This window comes from Tigriopus californicus, chromosome 10 (assembly GCF_007210705.1).
Source record: "Tigriopus californicus strain San Diego chromosome 10, Tcal_SD_v2.1, whole genome shotgun sequence".
Classification (NCBI taxonomy): domain Eukaryota; kingdom Metazoa; phylum Arthropoda; class Copepoda; order Harpacticoida; family Harpacticidae; genus Tigriopus; species Tigriopus californicus.
This window is the reverse complement of record NC_081449.1, coordinates 1,787,648-1,813,891: the sequence shown is the minus strand read 5'-3', so window position 1 is coordinate 1,813,891 and position 26,244 is coordinate 1,787,648. Positions and strand designations below refer to the sequence as shown.

Below are 26,244 nucleotides of genomic sequence, written 5' to 3'. Positions count from 1 at the left end.
TGCTGACATTAAGAACGTAGCTTTGTGGATAAGAGGGATTTTTTACAATTGGAGAGGATGATCCAAGATCTTGTAAACTTTGTCCGTCAAAAGAGAGGCCCATAAAGGGGCTATATTTGAACGTGCATTGTCTGATTTCTAAAACAGACAGCACAAAAGTTAAGATCTTAGAAGAACTAGCCGTTGAGAGAGAGATTTCATTCATCTCTATAACCGAAACCAGGCCTTCGGCCAGGGGTCTTAGATGAGGAACTAACCATAGTTGGTTTCAACTTAGTTCGTTGTGATAGGATATGCCCTGATAATCCCATATTCCCACATGGGGGTGTATGCCTATACTATGTTAGGAATGATTTGCAAATTAGTCGTGTACATGATTACTGTAATCATACAGTCATCTTCAAGGTCTTGATCTGTCTATTGGAACAATGTATAAACCCCCTTCTTGTTCAGTAAGCTCGTTCTAGTCAGTTCTCAAATTCATAGGAAATGAGTTGGACCGGTCAGTTTGCTCAAAGGTTTTCTTTGTAGGGGACTTTAATTTTCGTGCTAGCGTTGTAGAATGGCATGCTAGTCCTGACGGGTATATTCCCATTTCGAAATCGACAGCCAAATTCCATTTCAATTTTTGAACCGAGCAAATATTTTGATGAGCGTGAATTGGCTCATAACTGCATATGGTTGGTGGGCCTGAGCGCGGGCCTGGACCTGGACCCGGACCAAAACCTAGGTCTCATTCATGTGGATGCGAACTCCTGCACAGTACGAGCGCATGTACATACACCACAAAAACTCCTCCATTAAAATCAGCCATCACAATTGTCAGAACATCATACTGATTAAAATGTCATGCAGGATTGTATTATTCCATGTTCAATATGTGAATAGCATAAACAACCCTTCCCCAAAATGCCTTTGATAGAGGTCATTTGAAGGTGAAACAGATTAAATTCGACTACTGTAAAAGTAGTATTAACCTGGAAGGTCTTGACTCTGAACATGGATCGTGAAGGGTCGCGCTTTCTAATGTAACCATGGCAAACGTGATATTGTTACCCTCGCCCACCCTGCAATGAAAAATGATGTTTCAAACATAATATTTCATTGATGCATATGCAGCATTTGAAATCAACATGGTATGGTACTTGGTCACTTTGGATACATGCATGGACCCAACCACGAGGATATGATGGCCTTTAGAGCCATGACCTTTGAAGTGAATGCCGCTTTCTGGGCATCCAAAGTTCGTCGCGGGTAAAAATTCATGACTTGGAAACATTTATTTTGCTATGAGATGATAATGCTCCGTTTAAAGTAGTAACTGACACAAAATATAAATCGTTGCCGTTCTATTGTTGGTCGGTCTATTGTAGTATTGGATTGTAGGGACACTTGTTCGTTAATAGCGGTGTATTTTCACACGTTCTATTTGACAATTTTTTCGACTTTTTAATGGGGCCTTATCGCAGTTTAGGAAACAACTTTTGACTTAATTGGTTCAATTCGTCTGCCGAGTCGCTAAATTGATTTTACATGTTTCGAGAAGGCCTTGAAACTTTAAGTTAGACCAAGCTGACTGGAACGTTTCATTTAATTTCTTCCCTCTGATTTGAAGGCATGACGGTTGTCTATTACATAAGTTATTTTATGGAAAATTTCTTAGCAATAAAAGATAAGATTGAATGTTTACAAGTTCACGTGCTGCGTCTAAGAAGATCTTGATGAGCTTCATCCATTTTTTTCATGTCCCTAAATATGTGGATGGTAAAATCGATCAAAATGAGTTGCAAAATGGCGGCAAGCTACTTGTCCGGCCTCAAGTACGGCAGATGACCCAGGCCCTTTGTTGGAGTCAAGCCTACCAAAAACTTACTTTGCTTTTTCCAAACCTGAATTAGGCAATTGAAATCCCCTCAAGGTCTTTTCTTACATGATTAATTCGTGAAACCCGTTTCCTGTCAAAATGCAATGAAAGAAATCCGTTCGGGATATGTGCAAAGGTTGAAGGTCCAAAGTTTTTTTACTAAAAACATCGCAACCTCATATTGAAGGAGACTTAAAAAGTTGGGATTGTTCAGTATTCAAAGAAGGTCCAAAAGAAAAACCAAACCAAACCAAAAAAAGAAGATTTCAAGAGCATTCAGGAGAGTGCCCTCAAGGCCGCCAGAATTGCAGTCAGTTCAAACTAAAGACCCTTTGGCGTCTCTAGGTCAAATTATGAAGACCTCCTCTCTTCTTTCTTGGACTCCTTCATTGTACTAATTGCTTTTCTCAAATACATATTCACAAGAAACTTGTAGGCGTTGATCCAACAGCATTTTTAAATTCAGCCTTAGTTTTGCGGCTTAAATTTCTGATCAGCCTCATATTCATTTGAGGGCTATACATATCCGACAAACCTAATTTGTTGGTGGGTCAGATATTATACGAATGCAGGGTTATCCAAGAGGTACAAAAATATTACGTTAAACTGCCGCAAAGAGCAGCTTGATATGTTTTATCAAATACGTGGAAGATTTGGTTAATAAGAATTTTATTTTCGATGAGGTGTATCCGAATAGCGGACATTTAATGAATATTGTAAAGCTACGAACAGAGATGATGTTAGCGTATTGTACATCTGGAACGCAAGTCTTTCTTTCTAGCTCACTTATACATCCAAATGCATGCACGCATTTGTCTGACTTATTGGCGATCTGAATTAGTCAAATTTTACAATCTAGAAGCAATCATTGAGAAATAGGAACTTACGGTCTAAGAATCGCGTGGGTGGGTCAACAAGAGAATAAAAATGATACTGACGAAACTTGATCGTAGTGTTCATAATGGATTTATAACAACCTCATCGCGAAGTGTGCTACATAACAAAGGGATTGAGGAGTTGGTTGGGGTCTTTTAAGCAATTTAAGTGAGATTTTGATGACGCTTTCTCAATAATACCCTGTATATTCATAGTTGAGTAAGTCATACATATATGGCTCGAGATTATAACAATGGAATGGGAGAATGATGCTTTGGAATTTCCTTTCGCTTGGAGCGGAACAGATGTGAGTTAAAAGGTGGAATAGTCGAGATACACACGGCTAAGCTAGAGATATATGCTTTAGTAACGATGAATGAGTGATCACCATTATTCATTCGAATCAACTCTTGAGATTTAATGCTACTCATATTCTGTACAATTTTGTGGGGAGGATACTTGCTGCTTTCCGTTATTCATGTTATTATGTACACTTGGTGCAAAAACGTATTGAACTCACGCATGCGAGAAGAACGAAAAGATTGAACTGAAATATATATTTTTTGAATGTGACTAACAGATACAAAAGGAGACATAAATAAAAAAACACGGAACAGACATATTGCGGAAATAAAAAGGACAATAATTGAAAAAAATCAACCCGAGAATGAAAAAAAAGCTCCTATTCGAAAGAGGAGACAATGAAGTACATAGGCTCTTAAGATCAAATTCAGGCGTGCCGCCAGCTTCTACTTCTTTGGCCTTTGATTTATTCGGCATCCGGAATAGCCGAACCATCTCCACTCAAGGCTTTGACATCATCCAGAAAAGAGGTGGGGGTGATGATGTGAGATCCACCTAAAACAAAGAAGAAATAAATTATCAGCTCTCTATTAAATTTCCGAGTTTTTTTTTAATGAAAATTCTTTTTTACTCTCTTCAATGCCAAAGAAACTAAGCCATTCAATTGGGAACTATTTGCCATTACTTCATGTTCAGCAGTAGCTTAAAAGTTTCTTTCCGGCCACTAGCGAACATAAGATAAGATTTCACTCGTTCAATTTGTATTTCTTTTATAATTGGTGGATGCTCGGGCGGAACCCATGGACCCAATTGTTTCTGATATGATCTCCATCTGTGCGCGTAGTTAGGTTCTAAAAGTTTACATTTTGAAAAAGGTGGGGAGGAGAATCGAACCAGGGACCTATGAAGTGCTCTAACCACTACGCAACGTCTCCTCCCCATCAAGTGAACAAGTTTCACAGAAACGTAGTCCAAAACATTGTTCGTGAACAATAAAGGGGTCAGTTCAAATTCAGATTTCGATCAATGAATATGAGTCTTTTCATATTATCTTATATGAAAAGAACCTTCACATTTTTCATTCGCCATTTTTCAAAACTTAAAAGTAATTGGTCATTAAGGTATCCTTACCAACAATAACCTCCCAATTCTTCTTGTCATTGGTGACTTCATATGCGCATCGAAGCTCAGAAAATGTGACGCCGCCCATGATAAAGACGATAATCCGCGGTAGGTTCTTCTGACTGGCACCTTGACTGGCCTTGTCTTTATGCCAATGACCATAACGAACACTGAAAATAGATCAAGGGACCCTCAAGTTCCTGATCACTCAACCAATACATTGATCAACAGTGCCCACAGACATCTTGAAGCTGGCGCATCTACAACATAGCAAATGGTTCCAAAGCGCCAGGTACGCTGATGAGCAACACATTTCACTGAGGTTAGTGAGAAAAATTCCACTATTACAAGGCATGATGGCATTGGTATTAATCATGAGACCAATGGGAACAGCTCCAGAGGTAAGCATACCTTGTGGCCCAAGGAAAAAATGATTTTGTGCGTCCATACATGGTTAGATTCATTCGGTAAATTATTGTTCGACTCAATCGGGTCAGATTTGGTAAGGAAGCAAATTTAGAGGCGTCAAATTGGTTAGTCAAGAAAGCAAAGAAGATTTCAAGCCGATTAGGTTCAGTCCTAGTGGACTGATTACCCGTGTTCACCTCTTTGCACCCGAATGATTAATGGAGTCCTCGAGGTACAGGAGACCTGACGATCCCGACGATAACGATGACGAAGAGGAATCTTTTAGTCGTCGAGGTCTAATCAACAAAATAAAGTGGCTATGAAATCATAGTAATCATAATAATGGAAACCATCTCTCCACCTAACCGCAAACGTCCGCAAAATAAGAAAGGCAATCGTAAGGCAATCACCACAAAAAAACGACATCCCGTGTCCCAAATATTTTACACCTTCACCGTTTGTTTCATTCACATTTTTTAATAAATAAATCTCTTAAACGATCCTCAGTCTTCATTCTCAACGATTCTAGCACTGCTAGAACTTTCAAGACACGATCAAACTCTCGCTCTATATGTGGACAAAATTAAGTGAGAGAACATCTTTTCGTCATTGCGTCTTAGTTACCTTGTGGGAGCGGTTTTCAGATTCGATCCCTGTCGCTGTCCGCCGAGGAATGGAAAGTGAGAATTGTCCAATTTGTCTTCAATGGCATCCTCCATGATGTCCTTGGCAATTGGTGTCCATCTGGACATCTGATAAGTCTGCTCGGTCACGCGCTCCTTTCGCTTAATCTGCCAGATCTTACGTCGATTACCCTGTCAAACGAAGAAAATTGCATTTACTGTAAATTTCCGGTCAAAAACCCTTATCTATTCTAGGGACGGTTCCCAACTCACATCCACAACCACGTTGCATCCAAGAAGGGCCAAATTGGTGATCATATCCTTATCCTCGGGTGGTATTTGGGCATGCTGGATCAGTTTGGTAAAGTTCTCCTCGGAAATGCCTAAACGAAAATACAGGAGAGCATGGAACAAAGCGAACTGTTAGCTGTCACATCTCATTGGGGTCGAAGATTGACGTCCTCGTGCGATATTAAGTTTTAGACCCGATGTGAGCAAGGGGGCATAAATAATGCATCAACTCTCAAGGGAAGCTTGAAGCATATACTGCATATCGAGAAGATAGACCTTGGTTCGATTGAACACTCTTTCCGGCTTTTAGCCCCGACATTCGGATCCAGGACTCTTGGCAAATCGTAGTTCTGATCTATTATTCAAGGACCCATTGCTCTCCTTCCCCCTCTCCCTTGTTGCTCACAGTCGAATTACCGTTTTTGGATTGAATGTAAAGAAGAATGATCCGGATCTTGTCCTTGATGGACACATTCTGGTCTAGGAGTATGGGAACGATGTTTCGCATGTGATCTCGAATTCGCTCTCCTTCGGCATCCGTGCCCATGGCCAAGTCTTGCTCCACTTTGCACAGTTTGTCAACGTATCCCTATCAAAGAGCGAACATCAAGTTGACTTGGACGTGAGTAAGTGAAATACAACTTCTTTGATTACCTGATAGCACTTCATGCATTCCTCGGCGAGGTTCAAATGAGTGGAGAACTTAGCCAAATCCTTCTGATGCTGAGGCATCTTCTTGATCATCTGGGAGAGGTCCTTCATGCTCTTGCCATCGGATTGGATCTTCTTGTCCTGGTTGAACTTCTTCAACTTCTTGGTCACGTTTTGTGACACCACAGCGATATGCTGGTGGCGCATTTCGATCCACAGATCGTCTTTCTCGTCCAGAAGGACCTCCTTCATCTGGTTGGCGGACGCCTCGTACCTGTACACGTCGTTTTCTATGCTGAGGAGGTCATAGGTCATGGCCTGGAAAGTGAGCTCATGGAGAAGACACGACACTGTGTCGAACCCGCGGTCCAGGATCAACAACTGGGTCTTGGCCTTCTCCGGACCTTCGCCCATGGTCGGCTCGTCGGCCTTATAAGCATCCAATTTTTGTTGAACCATCTGAGCGAACTCGAGATTTCGCTCATAATCACTGGAAACAATCGTAATGTAAAGAGTATTAACACTTTCAAGGTTTGCCTTGCAAGATTCGAATGAAATTACTCGGTTTCGATTTCGATCCTTACACACCATTTGAGATGGAGAATTACGTTTCCAAGTGTCACTCAAAACTTGAATGTGAACCCTAATAAATCGAAGAGAAACCTCAGAAGCATTGAGCATGAACATATATATTGGCATATATGCATAATCTCTCGGTTATACCTCCTGAGGAAACCTATTGAAATCTTGAGAGTTGAACTTTCCATTAAGACTTTTGTCGGAGGTGGCAAATAACTAAATGACTTAAAATGAAATCTTCCTTGACAGTCAGATAAGTATAGATATTCTCATGATCATATTATGGTTCCAACAAAAAAAATCTGGTTTTAATCATAGTCCTTATGTGACAAGCCGGTAACACTAATTAACAATGGTGCTAGTTAAAATAAAAAGTAATGAAAAATATAAGAATAAGGTGCAGCGATAGGGTTTCGTGTGATTATGCTTCAATGTTTTTGACTTTAGAATGCGGAAAGAGATCTATCCGACTTATTTTACGGATGTTGTAACCGATACAAAGAGTCAAATTCAATATGAAAATTCAAAACAAACAAAACTCGTCTTGATGTAAATGAGTCAAAGGCACTAAATTACTTTGATAACCAATGAATTGGAATTTGCATATTTGACTACTTTTGCTTTGTGATATCAAAACTAATGAGTGGACAAGGTGTATTCTAGTTGTGCCTTGAAGATAGTCATACTTTGGTACGACCAAACGCATCATGTGCGAACCCTTCACTAAGAATAAGGTACAATCGCGACATCTAGCAATGCCTAACCTTTCCTACTTGCACACCCTCCTGTAACATGTGGTACATGGTACGACCAAACGCATCATGTGCGAACCCTTCGCTAAGAATAAGGTACAATCGCGACATCTAGCAATGCCTAACCTTTCCTACTTGCACACCCTCCTGTAACATGTGGTACATAGTAATGAAATGTGAATCAGGGTACTCATGACCCTTCAAAAAGCAATAGTGTACACGGACACTCAACCCGAGCGAACTCAAAGGTGAGCGACCCGCTGATCAACCATAGTGTTGATACGAACCTCGTGTGTAAGTCTGAAGCGCGTATAACAACTTTGGTCTATCGCAGTAAGACAACTTACAAGTAAAACTTCAGAGAACCCAATCTGTACAAATGTGCCAAGTATTGTTTCTTCTTGCTGGTTTCATGCCATTTTCACGAATCGATCCAAAAATGAAACATTTCAGTTGATGGTCAAAAGTGTCTTTAAGCAAAAGCTGAAGAAAAAATAATGCTTTAATCTTTAGTTTTTAAGTTAATAACAGTTTTCTTGTTTTTGCTTCCCTCGCGTTTGAAGCGCCATCTCTTGTTTCTATACACATTCGATTTAATCTCTCTCTCTCTCTCTCTCTCTCTCTCTCTGACTCGGTCCCTCAGTTCTATCGTTGAGAAAGTCGGTTGTGCTAACTCCCGACCCGTCCTGGCAATCACATGATGTCTAACGAACAGCCCACTTCATACAACAATACGACCCTCACTGCACACAAAAACGTTCCAGATCACACCAACAACATGTCTATCCCATTGCTTAACAACCTAAAAACATACTTCCAGCCATATCAAACACTTTAAAACATCGTTAAGCAAAGGATTGGTTGAAACAAAATCGGGAATCATCGGATAGCTCAGAAAGCTGCGAGCCTAATTTGCATACATCAATTCTATCGCCATTGATGCAATGTTTAACATATGATATAATATATTCGACAACGAACTGCTCTAGATCAGCATTGAGTCGATCCTAAAGGCTCCTTTCCGCTGCAGGTGGTGCGTGTCTGGTGGACAAAGAGTCGTCAAGCGCGCTCGAACCTAGGCTCGATCCTCTTCGAAACGAAAACGAACACAATCTCAGACGGAGTGAACGTCATGTTGCAATGTCTATGTTTTTCAGTACACTGCACAAACTGCTTTGTCTACAAAGCATGATTCAATCACAGTATGCGACCTTGAAAGGACTTTGCACGTAGAAAATGAATCGAAAGGCCACATCAGATCGTTAAAAGGTGTTCATTTCATAATAGCTAAATACCAGACCTGTGGTGTAATCATAATTCCATTTATTACCTTCCAAATGAAGGAACTTATAATCACATTTCCAATCAAAGCGATTGTAATTCATAACATTTCAAATCAAAGTAATTTTGATTTCTTATGTTTTCAAATCAAAGTAATTCTAATGATTTACATTAAAAAAATTAAAATTACAAATTACCACTATATTGTAATCCTTCATTCATAAGAGTTCTTTATAAACCTGTCAAATAAATCTAGATTAGGGTGCATCTCCTCCTAACTCTGTCTTTTAATCTTTGTTGTTTAAAAAATATTTCTAAATTGGCTAGACATCAGGCGTGGAGTGTTACTAGAATGTAATTGAATTACAATTCAAAAGTAACCTTGCTGTTATTTAATTTTTTTTTTCAAAACCGAGGCAATATATTTGAAATTAATTACATCAATCCGAATGCATTTGGTATCAATTTCATTTCAAGGTCTGCAAGATACATGGCAACCGCTTAAACTATTAGAGTAGAAGTCTGTACCTATGACGAAATAGTACATCTAAGTAGATATGAGACACGATGTGTGTTCTAGTTTCCCCCATGGAAAGAGATCAAGGCGAGGAAATGCACATGAATCCAACAAGATAGATAACCCGGTTTCCGTTCCGTTTACTCGAGATGAGCAATATCTTATGTCGAGGTTCGCACTTTAGTTAGTCCGGATTGGCCGTTCAAATCTGTTCGACAAAGGAACTCGAGTTCTACTAGTGGACTTCCCCTGGTGCAAGATTGAGAGGGCACAATAGAAATAAACTTGAAATCTGCACAGCACCGATGATCAAACAAAACGGGTTTTGTCGTAGCCGACTTGCAACCATAAACCAAAACATGGTAATAGAGATTTCTAGACAGTCGTCGTTTTCAACAGCCACTTAGATACAGGGATCGAGTCTTGAAATAGACACTGGATCAGAGGAGCTGACTAAGTGATACCCAAATCAACAGAGCCATGATGAGGTCAGACCTTTGGTACATCTCGACCGTCTTATTTATTGGAATGACCTGGGTCGACGGGCAAATTTCGTTCTTTCCGGACGAAAAAGACGTTGAATCATGCCAGACTCCGATGAAACAGGAGGGCGAGTGCATCTCACTTTTGGAGTGTAAGCCTTTGATTAAGCTTCTCCAAAGGCCGATCTCAAATCGCGCTCGAGACTTACTCAGGAGATCAGTTTGCCGGTATGCGGGACGAATCCCCGATGTGTGCTGCCCAAAGAAGAATGGAAAGAGGGTTGAACCAACATCAACTGCTACTGCTACGGCCTCAACAACTACGACTACTTCTACTACCACCCCCACCACAACAACATCAACAACAACAACAACCGAGTCAAGGTAAGACCAATATTCCCATTAGCCATTCATCAATTGTGCCCACACCGACAAGTATTACAAGAACTAGATCCGAACAAATATCCCGACTTTTCTTTAGCATCCAAGACACAACTTCTGCTGTCGAAGAAACCACCTCGTTCAAAGATGACATGACCATTCCCGAAGACGAAATCCCAGATTCCACAACACTTCCTGCGACAAGTACAAGCACAACCACTACAAGCACAACCACTACAAGAACAACCACTACAACCACTACCACTACCACAACCACAACCACAACCACCACAACCACAACAACCACAACAACTACAACTACAACCACAACTACTACTACTACCACAACGTCAACACCCCCGACCAGAATTCCCGGTTATGACGAATGCGGCCAGAGCATAGTAAGCCATCCGGTCAAACGCATCGTTGGGGGTGTTCCCTCCGAACTTCACGCCTGGCCATGGTTAGCTGCTCTTGGTTATGAAGTAAGCACTCAAAAAACAAATTCGATCCTCCTCCAAATTGAATGATTAACACCAACCTTACTTTCGTGCCAGAATAACAACGAAATTAAGTTCTTGTGCGGCGGCTCGCTCATTACGCGAAGACACGTTCTAACAGCGGCTCACTGTGTCATCCGAGACAGTCTCAAAATCGCAAGTCTCCCACACCGTTTTGACCTTATTTTTCGGTTTCGCATTTACAATCGCATTTGTTCCCAGGTCCGACTTGGCGAGCACGAGATTGGCAATGACGACGACGGTGCCAATCCGATCGACGTGAATGTGGTTCAAAGGCTCATCCACGATGGTTATCACTCATCATTCTATCACAATGATATCGCTATTCTAACCTTGGAAAGGGAAGTCGAATTCACGGACTTCATTCGACCCATTTGTTTGCCTCTACTAAGTCCAATTGTTTCGGAACAGAAATTCGAACGGTTCTTTCCCTTCATCGCAGGATGGGGTAGCACTCGATTTAGGGGTCCAACCTCGAATCAGCTCTTGGAAATTCAACTTGAAGTACGAATGTCAGGGACGATGATATCCTTCCGAACTATCTAATCTAATTTCATTCTAGGTTTTATCCAACACCGGTTGTATCGACACGTTTAAAGAGTTCGACAACGTTAACATCACAAGCAACAAATTGTGCGCCTACGACCAGTTTGAAATCAAAGACGCGTGCCAGGGTAATGATATGCAATATACGTACATACATACATTCGTACAGTAAATTTCAATCCTGGTGGCTAATCTCAACTAAATCAATTCCCTCAGGAGACTCGGGTGGTCCAATGATGACTCAGCAAGGGCCCTTCGTGGATTTAGATATCCCCGACGATCGCTGGTTCCAATTGGGAATAGTATCCTTCGGATATAAATGCGCTGTCCCCGGATTCCCTGGGGTTTACACTCGCGTTACAGAATACGGGCAATGGATTCGTAACAATCTCGACCAGCCCTACTCTTCTGCCGTGGCTTTACAATAACTCTTGCATCTTCATACGCGTATATTATGTCTAGAATAAGAATGCTCAAAAATGGTTACTTACGCTCGATATCGAATAGATGGGTATTCGCCCAAAGTCGAACACAAGGTTGCAATCTGTTCGGCCATCTTCTCGAGCTCCTGGCTCCGGAGATTGCCCTTGTTGGGATTGTAAAGAAGGTTGAAGGCCTCTCTTCGGTCCAACGAAAACACCTAAGAAATCAGATATTCAATGATAAAACCATCCGGCTCGTGAACTATATCTCTCGATATCTCAAAAGACGGCCCAGCACGAAGCCCAAAACAAAGGTTAGCCCACAAGAACTTTGATCCCATCCCACCTGTGCCTCGTAAGGAGTGAAGGCGATATTAATCTCCTTAAGCGTCTTGATTCGCTTGGCGGCCAACGACGAGCAGATTTCCTTGAATTTCTCATCCGGACACACTGAATATCGCCAAGGTAAACGTGGATGGTGTGATGTGGGACGTTAAGGGACAAACACAGAGCGCAAGAGACAGATCAGAGATGCATAGGAGAGAAGTGAGGAAAAACCAGAAAAAAGGCACATTAGCCCACACTTAATGGTTAATCTAGCGCGAATATCGAGAGTAGCAAACACCCGGACATGAGTTGGGAAAGAAAGCATGGATTGGAACCGAGGTGGTGAACATAAAGAGTAATGAAATGGGTGCTCTTTTTCGTTCCGATCCATATTTCAATATTTTTGCTCCCCCACCACCAGCACCAACCTGTTGTTCAAAGGGTGTGAAAGAGATGTTGATTTCTTTGAGAGTGCCAAGGAACTTGGCCACGTTGTGCTTGCACAGGGCATTAAAGTTTTCCTCCGGACAAGCTAAAGGGAGTTGTGTTAATAATGGAAGCATACAATTAATCTGCATTGCACCCTGTCCCAAATACACAGCGTATTAAGTCGTATATGAATCAAGCAATTAACCAAAACAAACACAGGGCCCAGGACCAAAAGGAGGAGGCATTAGATGTTACGTGAACCCAATCCATTTTTAGGACGAGACTCCTTTTTCCTAACCTGACTTTCTATTGGAATGAACGCCATGTTGATCTCCGACAAAGTAAGCAGGTGTTTGGCGGCTGAGGATCCGGCTAACCGCTTAAATAAACTATCAGGACAAGCTAAAAACGTAAGAAAATGATGAACCAAAAAAAGCATAACAACCCCTAACCACTTCCAGAAATCTAAATTCTCACCCCACCCAGGCCGGCTAATGTAGATCACAATATCATATACATCTCTCCGTGGCGATTGAGTCTTACCTTCAGTAAAGTAAACGTGAGCGGCTCGATAAGTTGTCCGATGTTGGGATTGGAAATCGGCCAAGAGACACTTGATGCTCGCTTCACTGGGCGTGATTAGGTAGATGGCCTCCATATGAGGCAAGGGCTCTCGACGCTTGTCAATGGTTTCCACGACTGAAACACAATCACGAAATTGGTCATGAAAGGCCATAGGGGACGGGGACGAATAATGAGCGTCAGGGCCGTACTTGTGATGCCTTGGCCGGAAAGCTCCTGCATCTTGGTGCAAGCCGAGATCATCTTCATGGATTGGTTGTCGACGATCAAGACCCGCCACTCGAGCTTGCCCGGGGTCTTGTTGTGATTCTTGACCGTGGCCATGATCACATCATTCATGATTTCTGCAAAAGGTTCGAAAACTTGATTCATTGAAGCATACTTTTCAGACATCTCGTAAAGGCGGTTAAAAGATATGAAAGACATGAGAATCCACTCTGCTTTAAAGAACATCATTTGCCTTAAGTTCAAGTTTGAGAGGGTCGATTTCAAACAGACAAAAATATCATGCGATCATCATAGTTGACCAAATCGTTGTTAAAGGCTGTTTTAAAGCCTTGGTCAAGTCATGTGTATTTGTATTTCTATATTTCCATAGATCACACCAGATCCCACCAGATGTTCCAAGGGGTGTTCCTGGCCAAATATCCACCCCCTCCGAACCTATGGGTGATTTCTCAAACCTTTCACGTGACTCCTTCAATTCGGTCCAAGGGCGTGGAGAAAGGCACTCCAGCCCGAATATGAATACATCCCGAGGACCGTTCTCAAATGGGCGCGGGTGATCCCTCAGTCCAAGGGGGCGTGTTTGACTTACTCTGTCCGACGAGGCTTTTCAATGCCATTTTAGCCTGGTTATGTACACTTTTCCTCGAAAATCTGCTTTGGATGTGTTCCGTGCGTTCTTCCCAACCAATGGATGGATGGCTGAATGTGAATGGCGAGCGAGTGGTGGCCTGTTCCAACCGTGTTCCACTCCCTCCGTCCGTCAGTCAGTCAGTGGGCCTTTCTTGCCTGCCTTGGACTTGGACTTGGGATCGGCTAGAGGTCGCTGGGATCGTTGTTGGTAGTGTAGCGTAGTGTGATGAGCTGGTGGAGACCACTGTAAATCGAGGGAGCAAAACGAGGCACGGACAGGCCCGTAAGTGGTGGTCTCGATCCGACAGAGGCAGCCACTCCTCCTTCTGTCTTTAGTCGGGTGAGTGTCTTCTGGAGAATTGTCCATGCACGCCAAGCTTGATGAAAGCTGGCTTTGGCAGTCCGTCAGGGAGGTGAGAGTCAAGATTGCGTCGAGGGCCATTTCAATTGATGATTTCGGCTCAAATTGGTGGAATTTTGACTCTCTACGTCCACGGCAAAGGGTTCTAGATTTAGTTGATGAGAAGACAAGTTGCAAGGTTTTTTTTGGTCGTTATTACGAGCATGAGTTTGTTCCCGATTGCTTTGAATTTAAATACATGGGGCTGGTTGGTCTGGGAGTGTCTTTTGATTTACGCTTAATGTGACAGAAACAAGTTTGGCACTCAAATTGTTCTACATAGTGAACTTCATCCCACACATGAAATCTCGACGAATTTCATATCAATTTGAATGCATTACTTACGAATTGTATGTTCTTCAATCTCTGTATTCTGTGGTACAATTTGACTTTTTCACCCTACCCCTAATCTTTATACCTGCTCTTGATTTAATACGTCTACCATATCAATGAGGTTCCGGTATTCGAACCTCATTTGATATGAAAAAATATGCTCCTCAATTATAATATCTCATTTAGGGCCAAAATACAACCACTTATATCAAACAACGACCAAGTTCGCAGCACTGTTGGCAAGTATTATCAAAAATTGTCAGGCCGGCACACTTCCTACATTGACTGAAACTTTAGGATGCTGCCTGACTCATTGGTAAGAGTGGTAAGAGTGGATTACAACGCCCTCTATTGGTAAGACTAGCAGCCTCCAAGGACGAGCCCAGTTGCGCTCCAAAAACAAGGCCTAACCCGTGCCAAGATCTGAAGGATGAACCAAAAAACAAACCTAAAATAATCACGATTACCAATATGGCTGAATGTTTATACCAATGTGGCTTAAATCAGGTACCAAGAGTTCCTTGTAACTAACGGGTCTTGAAAGATAATTGAGGCGTTGAAATTGAATGATTCAAAATTGCATCATGACTCATGTGTTCACTATTAAAAGCATGCCATCCGCATTCCTCCACTGAGTCATTCCTAGCCTTCAAACTTTAGGATGATCACTATTGTCTAGCTTCCAGAATAAAATGTCTAATCCTCTGACATACTCAAAATCAATGCGACACTCTGGCACATGGAATATATGGATCAATATCACGCCATAAAGGCTGATGAACCATTCCCAAGCATGTCCACTATCAATATACCCGAGTTTTAACCTACTCAAAAATTACGTTTTAACTTTCAACTACATCCACTTCGAAGTCTCTCTTTTGAAACTTGCCCAATTCAGCTGGCGCCAAACGAAAACAAACAACACGTTCCGAGGCCTAAAAACACGAAGAAAGCCGACAATTATCCGTATAAATAGCAGTATACTTTTCTTGGGGCATGGATTTGGTTCACAGACCTGATCAGCGGTCATCGTGGATCAGTTCCGATCGAGTACTTCTGCGCGATTACTTTGCGGATTTCCGAGACCGGTTAAGCCGACATCGACCGCCCTCCGGTTTAAAAGGGGATCTCCGGGTTATTTCGAACGACAAGTTGATTCAGTGGATAAATTATAGCCCCAATGCGGGTAACCAGGACGATCCGGAGCAGACCTTGGACTCGGACACGTTTCGAGATCTCGTTCAAAATTGCCACGAGGATGCATTAAGGTTTGTAAGGCAAACGCAAGCCAAATAACCCGCCCCAAACGGGTAAAGATTTTTGCTCGCTAAGTAGTATTTAAGCTAACCGGGGTTTTTCGATCAGGTTTGCCGATTTGACATATCAATAATAACGATACCTAATCTTGCAATAATCACGGGCAAGTTGATAAACGGATTCACGATGGCCGAGAAAATGTAGTTTCTCCTGAGCCGTTTGATGCATCCAAAATCATTGATCAATAACGTAATAGCTGTACATGTGTACATGTTATAATGATCTTATGACATGAATGCAATGGATAAACTTTGGCCCCAAAATCTGGCTATAGGAACTCAGGAGCGGAACTTATCAAGGGCATATCAAAGCGATTTGGTCAAATCTAAATTTTCGGCCTATCGGTGCTAGCTATTTATCAATTATTGTATAGCTGTTAAAGAAACTACTTTACAAGTACATGTCATAAGTATGGTTAGCCCTTCATGGTCAAGATTTAGATTTCCTATTCATATGTTTAGAAATAGGATGCGGAGTTGCTCTCACCAAAAGTGGGCCGATTTCAGAGGGGAAACCCTTTGGAAGGTCACTCAAATTCTAGTAATCAGTGCAATGACCTTTAGTTTAGGTCAGAATTTCAAACGTTAAAAATGTAACAAAAAATGAAAGGGAAGCGATCCCCTCAATCAAAACAAACCAGGCAGATTGAAAAAGTTGGGAACAAAAGTGAAGTAAACACCCATCCACCCACCTGCTTCAAAAAGTAAAAAAGAAAATACATCCTTTGGTGTCAATCGCTTCCATCTGGCTTTTTACAGCGTTCCCGGAGAGATGCCACCGGTCAGGCATCACTTGCCGACGAATAAAGTCGATGAAGATGGATGCACGAGGTTCAAAATGATGCCGATTCCCGAGATGGGTCCATCCCTTCTTGAAACTTTGGCACATGGGGCTGACTTCCGGGCCAATGCTTCCAAGTACGAGAAATATCGACATCAACGGCAATTACGGCATCAAAATTCCAATTGGCTGGATGCCACACCCTTTGTCCCGCCCAATCGTTTGGCCTCGAAAGCCACGGAGACCGACGTTCGTTTCCGACTTTTTGTCGAATGTTGAAGCACAATAGCCACGTCAAAACGTTTGCTTCGATTTTTTTTTTTTAGATTGTGGTGATTGTCCGGGTATACAAGTCGTTCAAATCAACCAACCTAAATCCTAAATTCACCGTGAATAATTTGAAATATTCTCAAGAGATCATGATGTTAGGGACCAACAAGTTAAGCGAACTTCGAGACTTTATTCGATGCCACGCCGACCATTTCATAACTCAAGATGTCAGCGACAACCCACAAGATGCTCAAACGAGTCAAAAAAAGTCCAAAGATATCTACAAATCCGGATTCTTCTACATTGAAGGATGCTTCTACAACGACCACAGGTTTTTTGAAAATTCGCCGAAAACAACATCGTTGTCATGGAAAAGGTACTTACTGACTTTGATGCGCCCAATATGCTTCAGATGGCCTGAGTGTGAAGATCTCAGTGAGACCGTTCGTCAATGGGCTGAGAATGGGAATCGTGGGTTAGGCCCGTTTGCCACGGCCAAAATGGAGGAGACTGCCATCGAAGACCTTGAAATCCGATTCGGATACCCTTACGTTTACGTTCACCAAGTATGTTTTTGTATCGTTTCACGACTTTTTGAGAAGCTCGTTCTTATTTATTATTTGTTTAACATATCTTGATCTGATATTTTCTATGTCATCTCTGCAGGGACACCATGAGCATTTATTTTCGTTCAACGATGCCCGGTTGATGGCTTGGGACGATCCTCAATACGCCCCTTCGTACCCTTTTGAGCGGAGTCAAGGCACCCTAAGAAGTAAATACTGTATGATATGCTCCCTCAATGTCGCAAAATGGGTCACACAAGACAACATAAGGGTAAGGAACAACCAGTTTGTTTTGAAAACGAAAATCATTGATGTTAATTAAAGGGCTATCAAACTCAAACGCGACATTTTCGTGTCCGGCTTCGTCCAGCATTCCAAATTTTGCTCAAGAGAGGACAATTACGTACTGAGTATAACTCGAATGAATTACGCAGTAGTGCCCAATTTTCTCTGAATTATTGTTCTATAACTTGTACCCATTCATGTTGTTTACACAATAACTGAATAGAATAATACCGCCTTTGTTGGGCAGTCCTGATCAGATTGGGGTTACATTCTGGGATGCTTTCAATCATCTTCCTTGTTCATATATTTAGGTGCCCGAGGATCCGTTTTTCTTCTGTGAGGAATGCTTCCATTCCTTCAACTACGACTCGGCGGGAAAGAAAATTGGCCAATTCAAAGCGTTCCCTTTCATTGATGTCAATGTCGTTTGATCTTCCGTTTAGTGATGAGCCGTGTCAGAAAACAAGAATGGCGAATAATAAACGGAACAAAGCTCCTTTAATGTCTCAAGGGGATTGCCTGGGTCTGTTCATGATGACTCTTGTGAGTAAAGTCGGATTAGGGAGTCTTCATTGGCTGGGAAATTCGTGATTGGACATTTCCCGTGCTGTCGGAGATACTTCACCACACAAACATAGCAGAACACATATCCGGAGATGGAGAGTAGTGTCTCCGTTCTCCTGGGTCCGTGACAAATAGGACACGTGGTCTTTGAAATCTCCGGATCGATCTCGGGAGGGTCAGGGATATCAGAGGTTGGACCCATTTGAATGTGTTCGGTTCGAGATTGCCTGTAAAGATGCCAAATTTTTCATGCAATGTACGGTGTGCATTTGGGTTTGGATCTGAGATTGAACGTACCAATGATTAAAGAACTGAAGGATAAATGATCCTGTTTCAAGGCCAAAGGTGAGAGTTTGGGCGAACGAACGAATGATTTTGGGTAAAATTTGAGCGGAGTTTCGAGATTTTAGCTCCCGCTCTTGGAATTGAGATTGGGCCTCCGTGGTGATTTGGGTAAGGGTCAACCCCGCCAATTGAGTGGACAATTGGTGATACGATGATCGACCCAATGTGTACGCAATAGCGAGGAAGAGATGAAGACCCTCGTAGATCATATGGATGTACGGGTAGACTCGCACAAAATACAATCTAGAAAACTCGAGTATTTTTGACGTAGGGACTCCATCGGCCACTGATTCTCGTAAGGATTCGAAGACTCGATCCAGTTTACGTTTGACGTATGGCAAGATCACGGAGAAGAGTAGGGATCTAAGAATGGGATGCCGTTGATTGGACTTGAAGGATCGGGTCAGCCCGTAGAAATGTTCTGAGAATAGAGCGTTGTAGGTTTTCAGGTAATAACTCTCCAAGGACAGATCGATCAATAACCAAAACTCGTCGCAATATTTATAAAGCAAATCCAGAGCTTGAGATGAATGATGTCGCGTTTTTAATAATCTGGAAGGCAACAAGGATTGTACAAGATTCAAGCATTTAGGAATGTCTTTGTGCAGTACAGTGAATGATGATTGGCCATCGTGCTTGAATTTCGAAACAAGCAGTACATAGAATTTATGATTTTGGATGTAATTGTTGTTCTTCACTTATTTTACATGTATTAGACTTCTTGTTCATCTACAGGTCAATTTCAACTGTAACGCGATCATTTCATCACCACGTTAATGATCTCGAAATTTTTTGGCTAAAAATCCGTCTCCTTTTCTTAAAACATATTTGTTCTTATTCCAAAAATATACGTATGATCTCGCAGCCTAGCTAGAAACTCTCCTTCTAATCATGAAGTAGAATGAAGTTTCAAAGTCAGAGAAATCTTTAAGGTACAGCCATCTGGTGTCATATTTCATCAATCATTAAACTTACTGTGATGCTGAAACCGTAGCGTGTTATCCATGCGATGATGTATTGGATTTGCAGCACTGTCTTCGAAATTCAAGTAAAAGCCAAGCCAAGTGTGTTTCTTTTTAATTGCTTGCCTAATACAACTTCCATCAATTAACAGAACATACTTCAAAAACCAGTTTTTGAGTTTTGGGCAATTTGAGAAACGATCAGCTCGCTCCATCCAGATTAGCTAAAGCACCATCCCAAAACGAAAGTGGAAGAAAAAAAATCCTATTTATAAATTGAGATCTGAACGCTACCGTGCGATCCACTTGACAAGTGCTTGAATATAATAAAAGCCTCATATTTCGTCGAAAGATCAAAGCGACCCTAGTCATGGAGTGCTCCATGCCCTAGTACGCTCTGATGCTCTGACGTACAAAGCATTTTAAGTCGTACCGACCTGACTCCAGGGCATTTTTGAGACTGCTCTTGCCAAGTACAAACACTGTTTTCTAAAACCAGTTCTGAGACATTCACATTAAGAACGTTCTGAGCTCGTTGGGCATGAATGGGGGCTGGAGGGTTGTGTAAAACGTACGACAGTACCTGAGTATGTGCTCAAATGCCGGACAAATTGAACGATGAAGACCACCTGAGGCCAGCAACTGGAATATCGAGGGTCTTGGGCTACTGGTGGATGTGACTCCTGCATTGATAAAATTGGCTTGAGCCATTTTCACTCCCAAATCTTCTTGGTTTGTACTCTACCAACTTGCCACTCGCCAGCTTGGACGTAAATAAATATGTTTCATTGGTCCTTGGCTCATCTGGATTGACGTCAGAGCTCCGGCAAAGATAAGAAACCTGTCGGGAGAATCACTCCATCCAATCAGGTCTTGAGATGAAATTTTGAGCGTGTGACGTCAATGAAAATTTCCAGTCCGACCAAGACCGGCCCACGGCTCCGATAAGCATCTCTATCATCACACTAACGTACTTCCACGGTACATTCATGTGGAAGATCTCGCCCATTTTTCTCGTACGAGGTCCAATCTTGATGGTGTAGCAATTCCCTGGCTAAACGGCGCTTGTTCTCTATGACCCCTTTTAAGATGCATTCTGACTAGTTTTTGAGACAGGGATTGATTTCAATTTTCTTTCACACTTTTTTATTAGATTTATTGGCACGTACATAGGTAGAAATAGACATTGAAACTGTTTGCGAATGTATAACTTGACCTCAATAGACATATAGCAATGAACAAAACTTATATGGCAACTTCATGCTTGGTGGTGGCAGAGTGTTTAATCCTCTTCGTCCTCCTCGTTGTAGTTGACCTTGAAGGTCTGGTTGATATCGCTGTTGTCAAAGACGCCAAAGATGTACTTGCCAGGTCCGTAAATGCTTCGTCCCAAGAGGAAATTGGCAAAGCAAAAACCGTAATGTTCCAGGTCAAAGGTGTATTCGCCGTCCTGAAATATGTCATCCATCCATAATAAGTTCGTGTTCTCCACGAAGAGTAAGCTTTTCTTACCGCAGTCATGGCTCTGTATCCTTCATCTACCACCTTTTGCAATTCAGTAGATGGCACGGCAACAAACTCACGATAGAATCGCTCATATTCACTCTTCTCCAAAATTCCGTCCTCTAGAAATGTGAGAAACCGCAAGTTCTATTTAGAATACGATCTAGAATCCGGTTTTTAAAGCAGGGTCAAATACGTTTGTTTTTCTGCTCGTCTCAATGAACTTATGCAAGAGCTGACGCAGCTGAATGAATCAAGTGAATCAAGAAGTCTTCACATTTGCTATATCTACGATACTCACTATCTTGGTCAATGATTTCAAAGAAGATTTTCGGGAGCAACTGGACCCAAATTGGGAAATCATTGAGACCGGAGGCTCTGTAACAAAGACGGCCCCACATGTTGAGCCATTGTCGCAGGGTGATCTGGGACACGTCAATTTTCTTCACCTTCAAGGCTTCCTCCCAGGTCTTGATCTCTTCAGCTTGAGCAGAGGCCGCTACATTAGGGGCAAATCTTATATTTAAGCAACAGTTCAATCTCAGTTACAGAAGATTAAAAGGGGTATACCTTTTTCGGATCTCACTTGATCTTGAAGACATTCATAAAAGACTTTGTGAACGTCTTTGATATACTGATACTTCTCATCGTTGTCATCCCATTTGCAATAGGTCTTCATTTTACTCACCAGGGCATGAATGTCGGCCTCTTCCAATAACAGATTCTGGATAAAAGACATTTTAGTCACATGTCTACTTATTTGGCTGAAAAACGCTTGGATGGTTGGTTGGTTACCTTATCCAAGTCGAAAAGTGAGTCAAACATATAAGTGAACTTCTCCATTTGAAATGGAGACAAATGCTTGTGGTACTCAGCGGCCGCAGTATCATTCTCTGAAACAAGCAAGGTTAACAATAAAGGACGTTTCTATCTTTCAATAGATGTTCCTAATATTTTTTTTGTGGGGCTGACGAAGTTGCTCAAGTCCTCCTAAAGCGCCATCTTTTGCTTGAACTTGAGGGCACTCAATTTTACATAACAACAATAATTACCCACACAGACAAAGACGCATGGTACATGACTTTCTGCGATAGAATCAAATTTGACTTTTCCTCAACATGAAAGGTGAACAAACCGGTAGATCTGTACAGAAAGCCTTTGTAATAAGTCGTATTATTAGGGCAGATTTCATCTGGCGGTGAGTTATAAGAAAACGGAAGTATGTATCCACAAATGGTAGATATTGTTGCTTTATTCATTGCTTACCCACAAGGGAGTTCATACGAATCACAGGCCTGAAGGTAGACATCGTTTATTATTGTCCGTATTATTTTCGAACCGTCAGCGGGCAAAGAATTTAGCACACTCAAACGAAACTTTGTCGATCGTTGAAAGGAATATCAGGTTTTCAGAGATTCCACGTGACCAGAAGACCTATTATGTTTGACCCAAAGCTGCCGAATTCAGCTAGTTTTATTGCTCAATAAGTCATCGGCACCTATATTTGGTTAGTTCAGTCCATCTTAGAAAATCTGCGAAGGTTGATGTATTTAAAAAAAGATAGCAAGCTTCTTGTCTTCTATCGGGAGCATCAAAAGAGGCTTGAGAATTTGAAGCAAACTGCTGGTCACTCAAAACTATACTGGTCACTCGTGTCTGGGTTTGCAAGCAAAACAGGGGAGAAATGTTCTCCTTGGAGCACGCCGAATTGACCGAGAGCTTCACAAAGCAAGTTCTGGACGGAAAATATCATAGATTTCCACATCATCAACAATTGCCTCCTTACAAATTACGCTCAGCACGGAGTCACTGAGATTCCTAAACGAACTCAAAATACTCTTGGATGGAACGTTACATTGGCGATCCACAAAAGTGAACAAGTAACTTCCGGCGATAGAGGGCATATTCAATTGAAATTTCTGTGTGTCGGAACAAACCGAGCAAGGGTAATATCTTAGTTCACCTAGTTCGGGTATTTGATCTTATTTCTGTGACAAGCCTCGGAGCAACCAAGCCAGCCAGATATAAATGGAGGCTTGGCGAGAGCGCTCAATCTTGTTGGCTTCAATATCATCGTTTTGGAAACTCAGAGGAACCCGCTTCGAATGACCTGCGGACCCATGCAATGACGTAGATTGAGAAGATTTCCAAAGATTGTTGGCATTCCGAGTTTCAACGTTTTCGACAAACAATTGTATGTTCATAACATTTTTGACCAAGTTTGGCACTTGGAACTCTTTTTTGCGCTATCGGAAACTAGTTTTTGTAAATGCGTACCAATTCATGATTGAACGACAACGTTATAGTATACACCAAAGTGTTTATATTTTGAATATCACCAATTTAGTCAAACAATTTAGAAAAAAATACGCCCTGTCTTTTGATAGTAAACATCTTGACTGCAAAAGAGGTTTTCACCCAAATTGGCCTCATAGTCTTATTTCAATTCATAAAAGGAGACATGTATATCGTTTAAAACGTAGCTTCGTGGCTAGCGCTACTTCCTAGCATGAAAGTGGTGCTTGATTCGATTCTCCTCCCAACCTTTCTCTGCTGGAAGAATTTGAAAGCGAACGACTCCCACAGACGGTGAGCCATTCTGATATGGACACGAACTGTTCATTAGAATATATTGAAACAAGTTAAAATATGTGATGGGAGGCTTTGCTAGCAGGACGAGGCTTATCCCTCAAATCCTAGCACCCGCCAAAAAATAAGAAGAAAAACCAATTAGCTTCATATTGAAAATTCTATGAGAATCCATAAAAAGAGGCTTAACAATGTTTCCTTGCTTATAGTCCTCTCAAGAGAAAAAAATCATTAATGCTGGACATGTTATTCAGGTGCTCTTTCACCGTTTTCATGTTTTCAAAGGGTTCTTTTTTCTTAACATTACAGCTTTTAGAGATTTGCGAATTCCTGGAAAAAACTGTAATGTTATTTACCAATTTCGCGCTTTTTTTAGTTTTTTTACATTGTTGTGACAACATCTATGTCGTTATTTCTTCAAGACCTGTGTGTGTAGGCATAAAAACGTCAAGGGATCTGAATTCAGCCAAAATTTGATTTCAAACCTTTGAATTTATCTTTATTGGAATTTGTAATGCAATCGATTTGGATATCAAACAGAAAAAAGACTTTGAGATAATGGACAATTTTTGGTCTAGCGTTTGACTTATCAGCTGAGTTTGAAGGTTACGTCTGAAGATAACGCTCATTAATCATGTCAGATCTAATATCAGCTAAACAGATTTTAAAAGCTCAAAGTGAAGTATTTCAATCCTCGTTGGGAATTTTAAAGACTCCATGTATTCTTTTGGCTCATCACAAGGATCAACGGTAAAGCATCTCATCCAGTTCCTGCTTAAAGCTTTTCATCATGAACTATTCTGTGTTTTTCTCTAAACTCCAACATTTTGATTTGATAGGCATAACATATTGTCAATTCCGAATCGCCTTCAAACCCACTTGAGGGTGCCAGAGAAAATCGATTTGTTTGGGAAGTTGGAAAATGTTCAAAATACCGGTTCCTTTAAGATTCGTGGTGTGGCCAATCAGCTACGAGGACTGAACAAAGGAGACGACAACCACTTGGTAACAATGTCGGCAGGTAAACCCAAGCTGCGCCATGTATCCCTAGGCCATGTGTTCTAAATTCAAGGGTTGAGAGAGTACCCATTTCATTGGAGTCCAACTTATTATTTGTCGCTACATAATTTTTTTTTCCCTAGGAAATTATGGTCGGACTTTTGCTACGGCATGTAAGGCTTATGGATTCAATGGGACAGTAATCATGCCTGAATCTGCCCCAGACAATCGGGCAGAACTGATGACTAGTTTAGGAATAACAGTGGAACGATTGCCCACATCACAGCTCATGAGGGGCGTGTCTGAGGTAACGCCCGTCACGTTCGTCCCGCTCTTGCCACTGTGGTCTAAAACTATTGGGCAAAAGTGCCTAAAATTTGTCCCCTCAAAGTTTAAGTATCAAGCCATATTCTTAGCATGAAGGTAAGGGGTCCAAATTCCTCCATCCTTTTGACGATTTGGATTTGATTGCCGGGTATGGATCATTGGGGTTGGAGATTCTAGAGGATGTACCGGACGCAGACATTGTGTTGGTTTGTTGTGGAGGCGGTGGACTTCTGGCAGGGGTGGCCACATCCATTAAACTCTTTTCCAAGAACACAGATGTCAAAGTTTATGGAGTGGAACCCGAAATTGCCAACGGCATGTTTCTGTCAATTAAGGTTTGTGGGTTCGCATTTGGCCAAAGATTTGCTTCATAAACGAGTTTACCTTATTTTCGATTGGCACAGTACACAAAATGAAGAGAATTAATGCAAAGCCAGACAATCCGTATTCTGATCTAAAGAAAGAAATTTTTAAATTAAGTGAAGATTACAAAAGCCCAAAAACGTTCCTGTCCAAATGCATTAATGTGAAGATGAAGTCTTGAAAATTGCATGAAGCAATCATTAAAATATGGCTTTGAAAATTGCATGAAACAATGATTAAAATTTGGCTTTGAAAATTGCATGAAAGAATCAATGAAATACGGCTTTGAAAATGTTATTACAATCGACAGAGATTCAAAAAAAATTAAAACAATGCAAAAATGTTGTCGCTTGGGTTCAAAGGCAACACAACAAAAAGGGGTTTTACGAAGATCACCGAGGCAACATGAACAGGAGTAGGGCTTCCGCCATGGATTATTGTTCATGAGGTAAGGATGCTCTTCATTTCAGAGAAACTCGCCAGCTCAAATTCCAAGTGCGAAAAGCATCGCCTCAGGATTAGCGCCTCCTTTTGCGGGGTCCAATGCGTTTGCTCATGTCAAGAAATACTGTGATGGGGTTCTCTTGGTGAGTGACCTCGAGATCAAGCAAACTGTGTGCACTCTCTTTGAGAGCAAATTAGTGGTGGAACCCTCTGGATCCGCTGCTTTGGCGGCGGTTCTTTGTGGGAAAGTAAGTCCACTAATGATTAAGGCCAAGGCTTTTGAGCAAGAGACTCCCCAGATATTAATGGGATGTTTTTTTCTGTCTAGTTACAAAAGTTGGAGCCCGATTTGGCAGGGAAAAAAGTGGTTGCTATATTTACG

At 41.6% G+C, this 26,244-nt stretch overlaps 6 protein-coding genes across 9 annotated transcripts; 3 read left to right on the top strand and 3 right to left on the bottom strand.

Annotated features, from left to right (window-relative positions):
• Positions 1–3,282: 3,282 nt before the first annotated feature.
• On the bottom strand, positions 3,283–15,692 carry LOC131889696 (protein ROP-like). 4 transcript variants are annotated; one of them, XM_059238857.1, is made up of 12 exons: positions 15,564–15,692; positions 13,149–13,301; positions 12,919–13,074; positions 11,966–12,069; positions 11,689–11,837; positions 6,142–6,628; positions 5,905–6,076; positions 5,470–5,579; positions 5,198–5,388; positions 4,771–4,869; positions 4,175–4,335; positions 3,283–3,598 (listed from the first exon to the last, which is right to left on the bottom strand). In XM_059238857.1, exons 2-12 carry the CDS (start codon positions 13,294–13,296, stop codon positions 3,510–3,512), a joined length of 1,866 nt encoding a protein of 621 aa, XP_059094840.1. In that variant the 5' UTR covers positions 13,297–13,301; positions 15,564–15,692; the 3' UTR covers positions 3,283–3,509. The 4 variants fall into 4 exon arrangements, with proteins under 4 accessions (XP_059094840.1, XP_059094839.1, XP_059094838.1 ...); XM_059238856.1 differs by lacking the exons at positions 11,966–12,069; positions 15,564–15,692 and adding exons at positions 12,674–12,777; positions 13,775–14,174; XM_059238855.1 differs by lacking the exon at positions 15,564–15,692 and adding an exon at positions 13,775–14,174.
• Positions 9,451–11,683, top strand: LOC131889697 (venom serine protease Bi-VSP-like). The gene is made up of 6 exons (XM_059238860.1): positions 9,451–10,133; positions 10,231–10,615; positions 10,688–10,786; positions 10,853–11,155; positions 11,214–11,325; positions 11,414–11,683. Exons 1-6 carry the CDS (start codon positions 9,748–9,750, stop codon positions 11,623–11,625), a joined length of 1,497 nt encoding a protein of 498 aa, XP_059094843.1. The 5' UTR covers positions 9,451–9,747; the 3' UTR covers positions 11,626–11,683.
• On the top strand, positions 15,435–18,262 carry LOC131889698 (uncharacterized). Its single transcript, XM_059238861.1, has 6 exons — positions 15,435–15,816; positions 16,624–16,894; positions 16,972–17,246; positions 17,328–17,481; positions 17,582–17,752; positions 18,078–18,262. Exons 1-6 carry the CDS (start codon positions 15,545–15,547, stop codon positions 18,195–18,197), a joined length of 1,263 nt encoding a protein of 420 aa, XP_059094844.1. The 5' UTR covers positions 15,435–15,544; the 3' UTR covers positions 18,198–18,262.
• LOC131889699 (peroxisome assembly protein 12-like) lies at positions 18,159–20,502 on the bottom strand. The gene is made up of 3 exons (XM_059238862.1): positions 20,221–20,502; positions 18,628–19,227; positions 18,159–18,557 (listed from the first exon to the last, which is right to left on the bottom strand). Exons 1-3 carry the CDS (start codon positions 20,346–20,348, stop codon positions 18,296–18,298), a joined length of 990 nt encoding a protein of 329 aa, XP_059094845.1. The 5' UTR covers positions 20,349–20,502; the 3' UTR covers positions 18,159–18,295.
• Positions 20,503–20,766: 264 nt separating this feature from the next.
• Positions 20,767–22,892, bottom strand: LOC131889700 (sarcoplasmic calcium-binding proteins I, III, and IV-like; the record flags this gene model as incomplete). The annotated part of the gene is given in 6 exon segments (XM_059238863.1): positions 20,767–21,087; positions 21,150–21,262; positions 21,442–21,639; positions 21,711–21,864; positions 21,936–22,033; positions 22,407–22,892. Coding segments are annotated over 6 exon segments (774 nt in total). The 3' UTR covers positions 20,767–20,919.
• A 1,373-nt stretch (positions 22,893–24,265) lies between these two features.
• Positions 24,266–26,244, top strand: LOC131888221 (L-threonine dehydratase catabolic TdcB-like; the record flags this gene model as incomplete). The annotated part of the gene is given in 6 exon segments (XM_059237019.1): positions 24,266–24,479; positions 24,569–24,750; positions 24,872–25,035; positions 25,145–25,390; positions 25,889–26,110; positions 26,191–26,244. Coding segments are annotated over 6 exon segments (984 nt in total), but the record flags the coding sequence as incomplete, so codon positions are not given.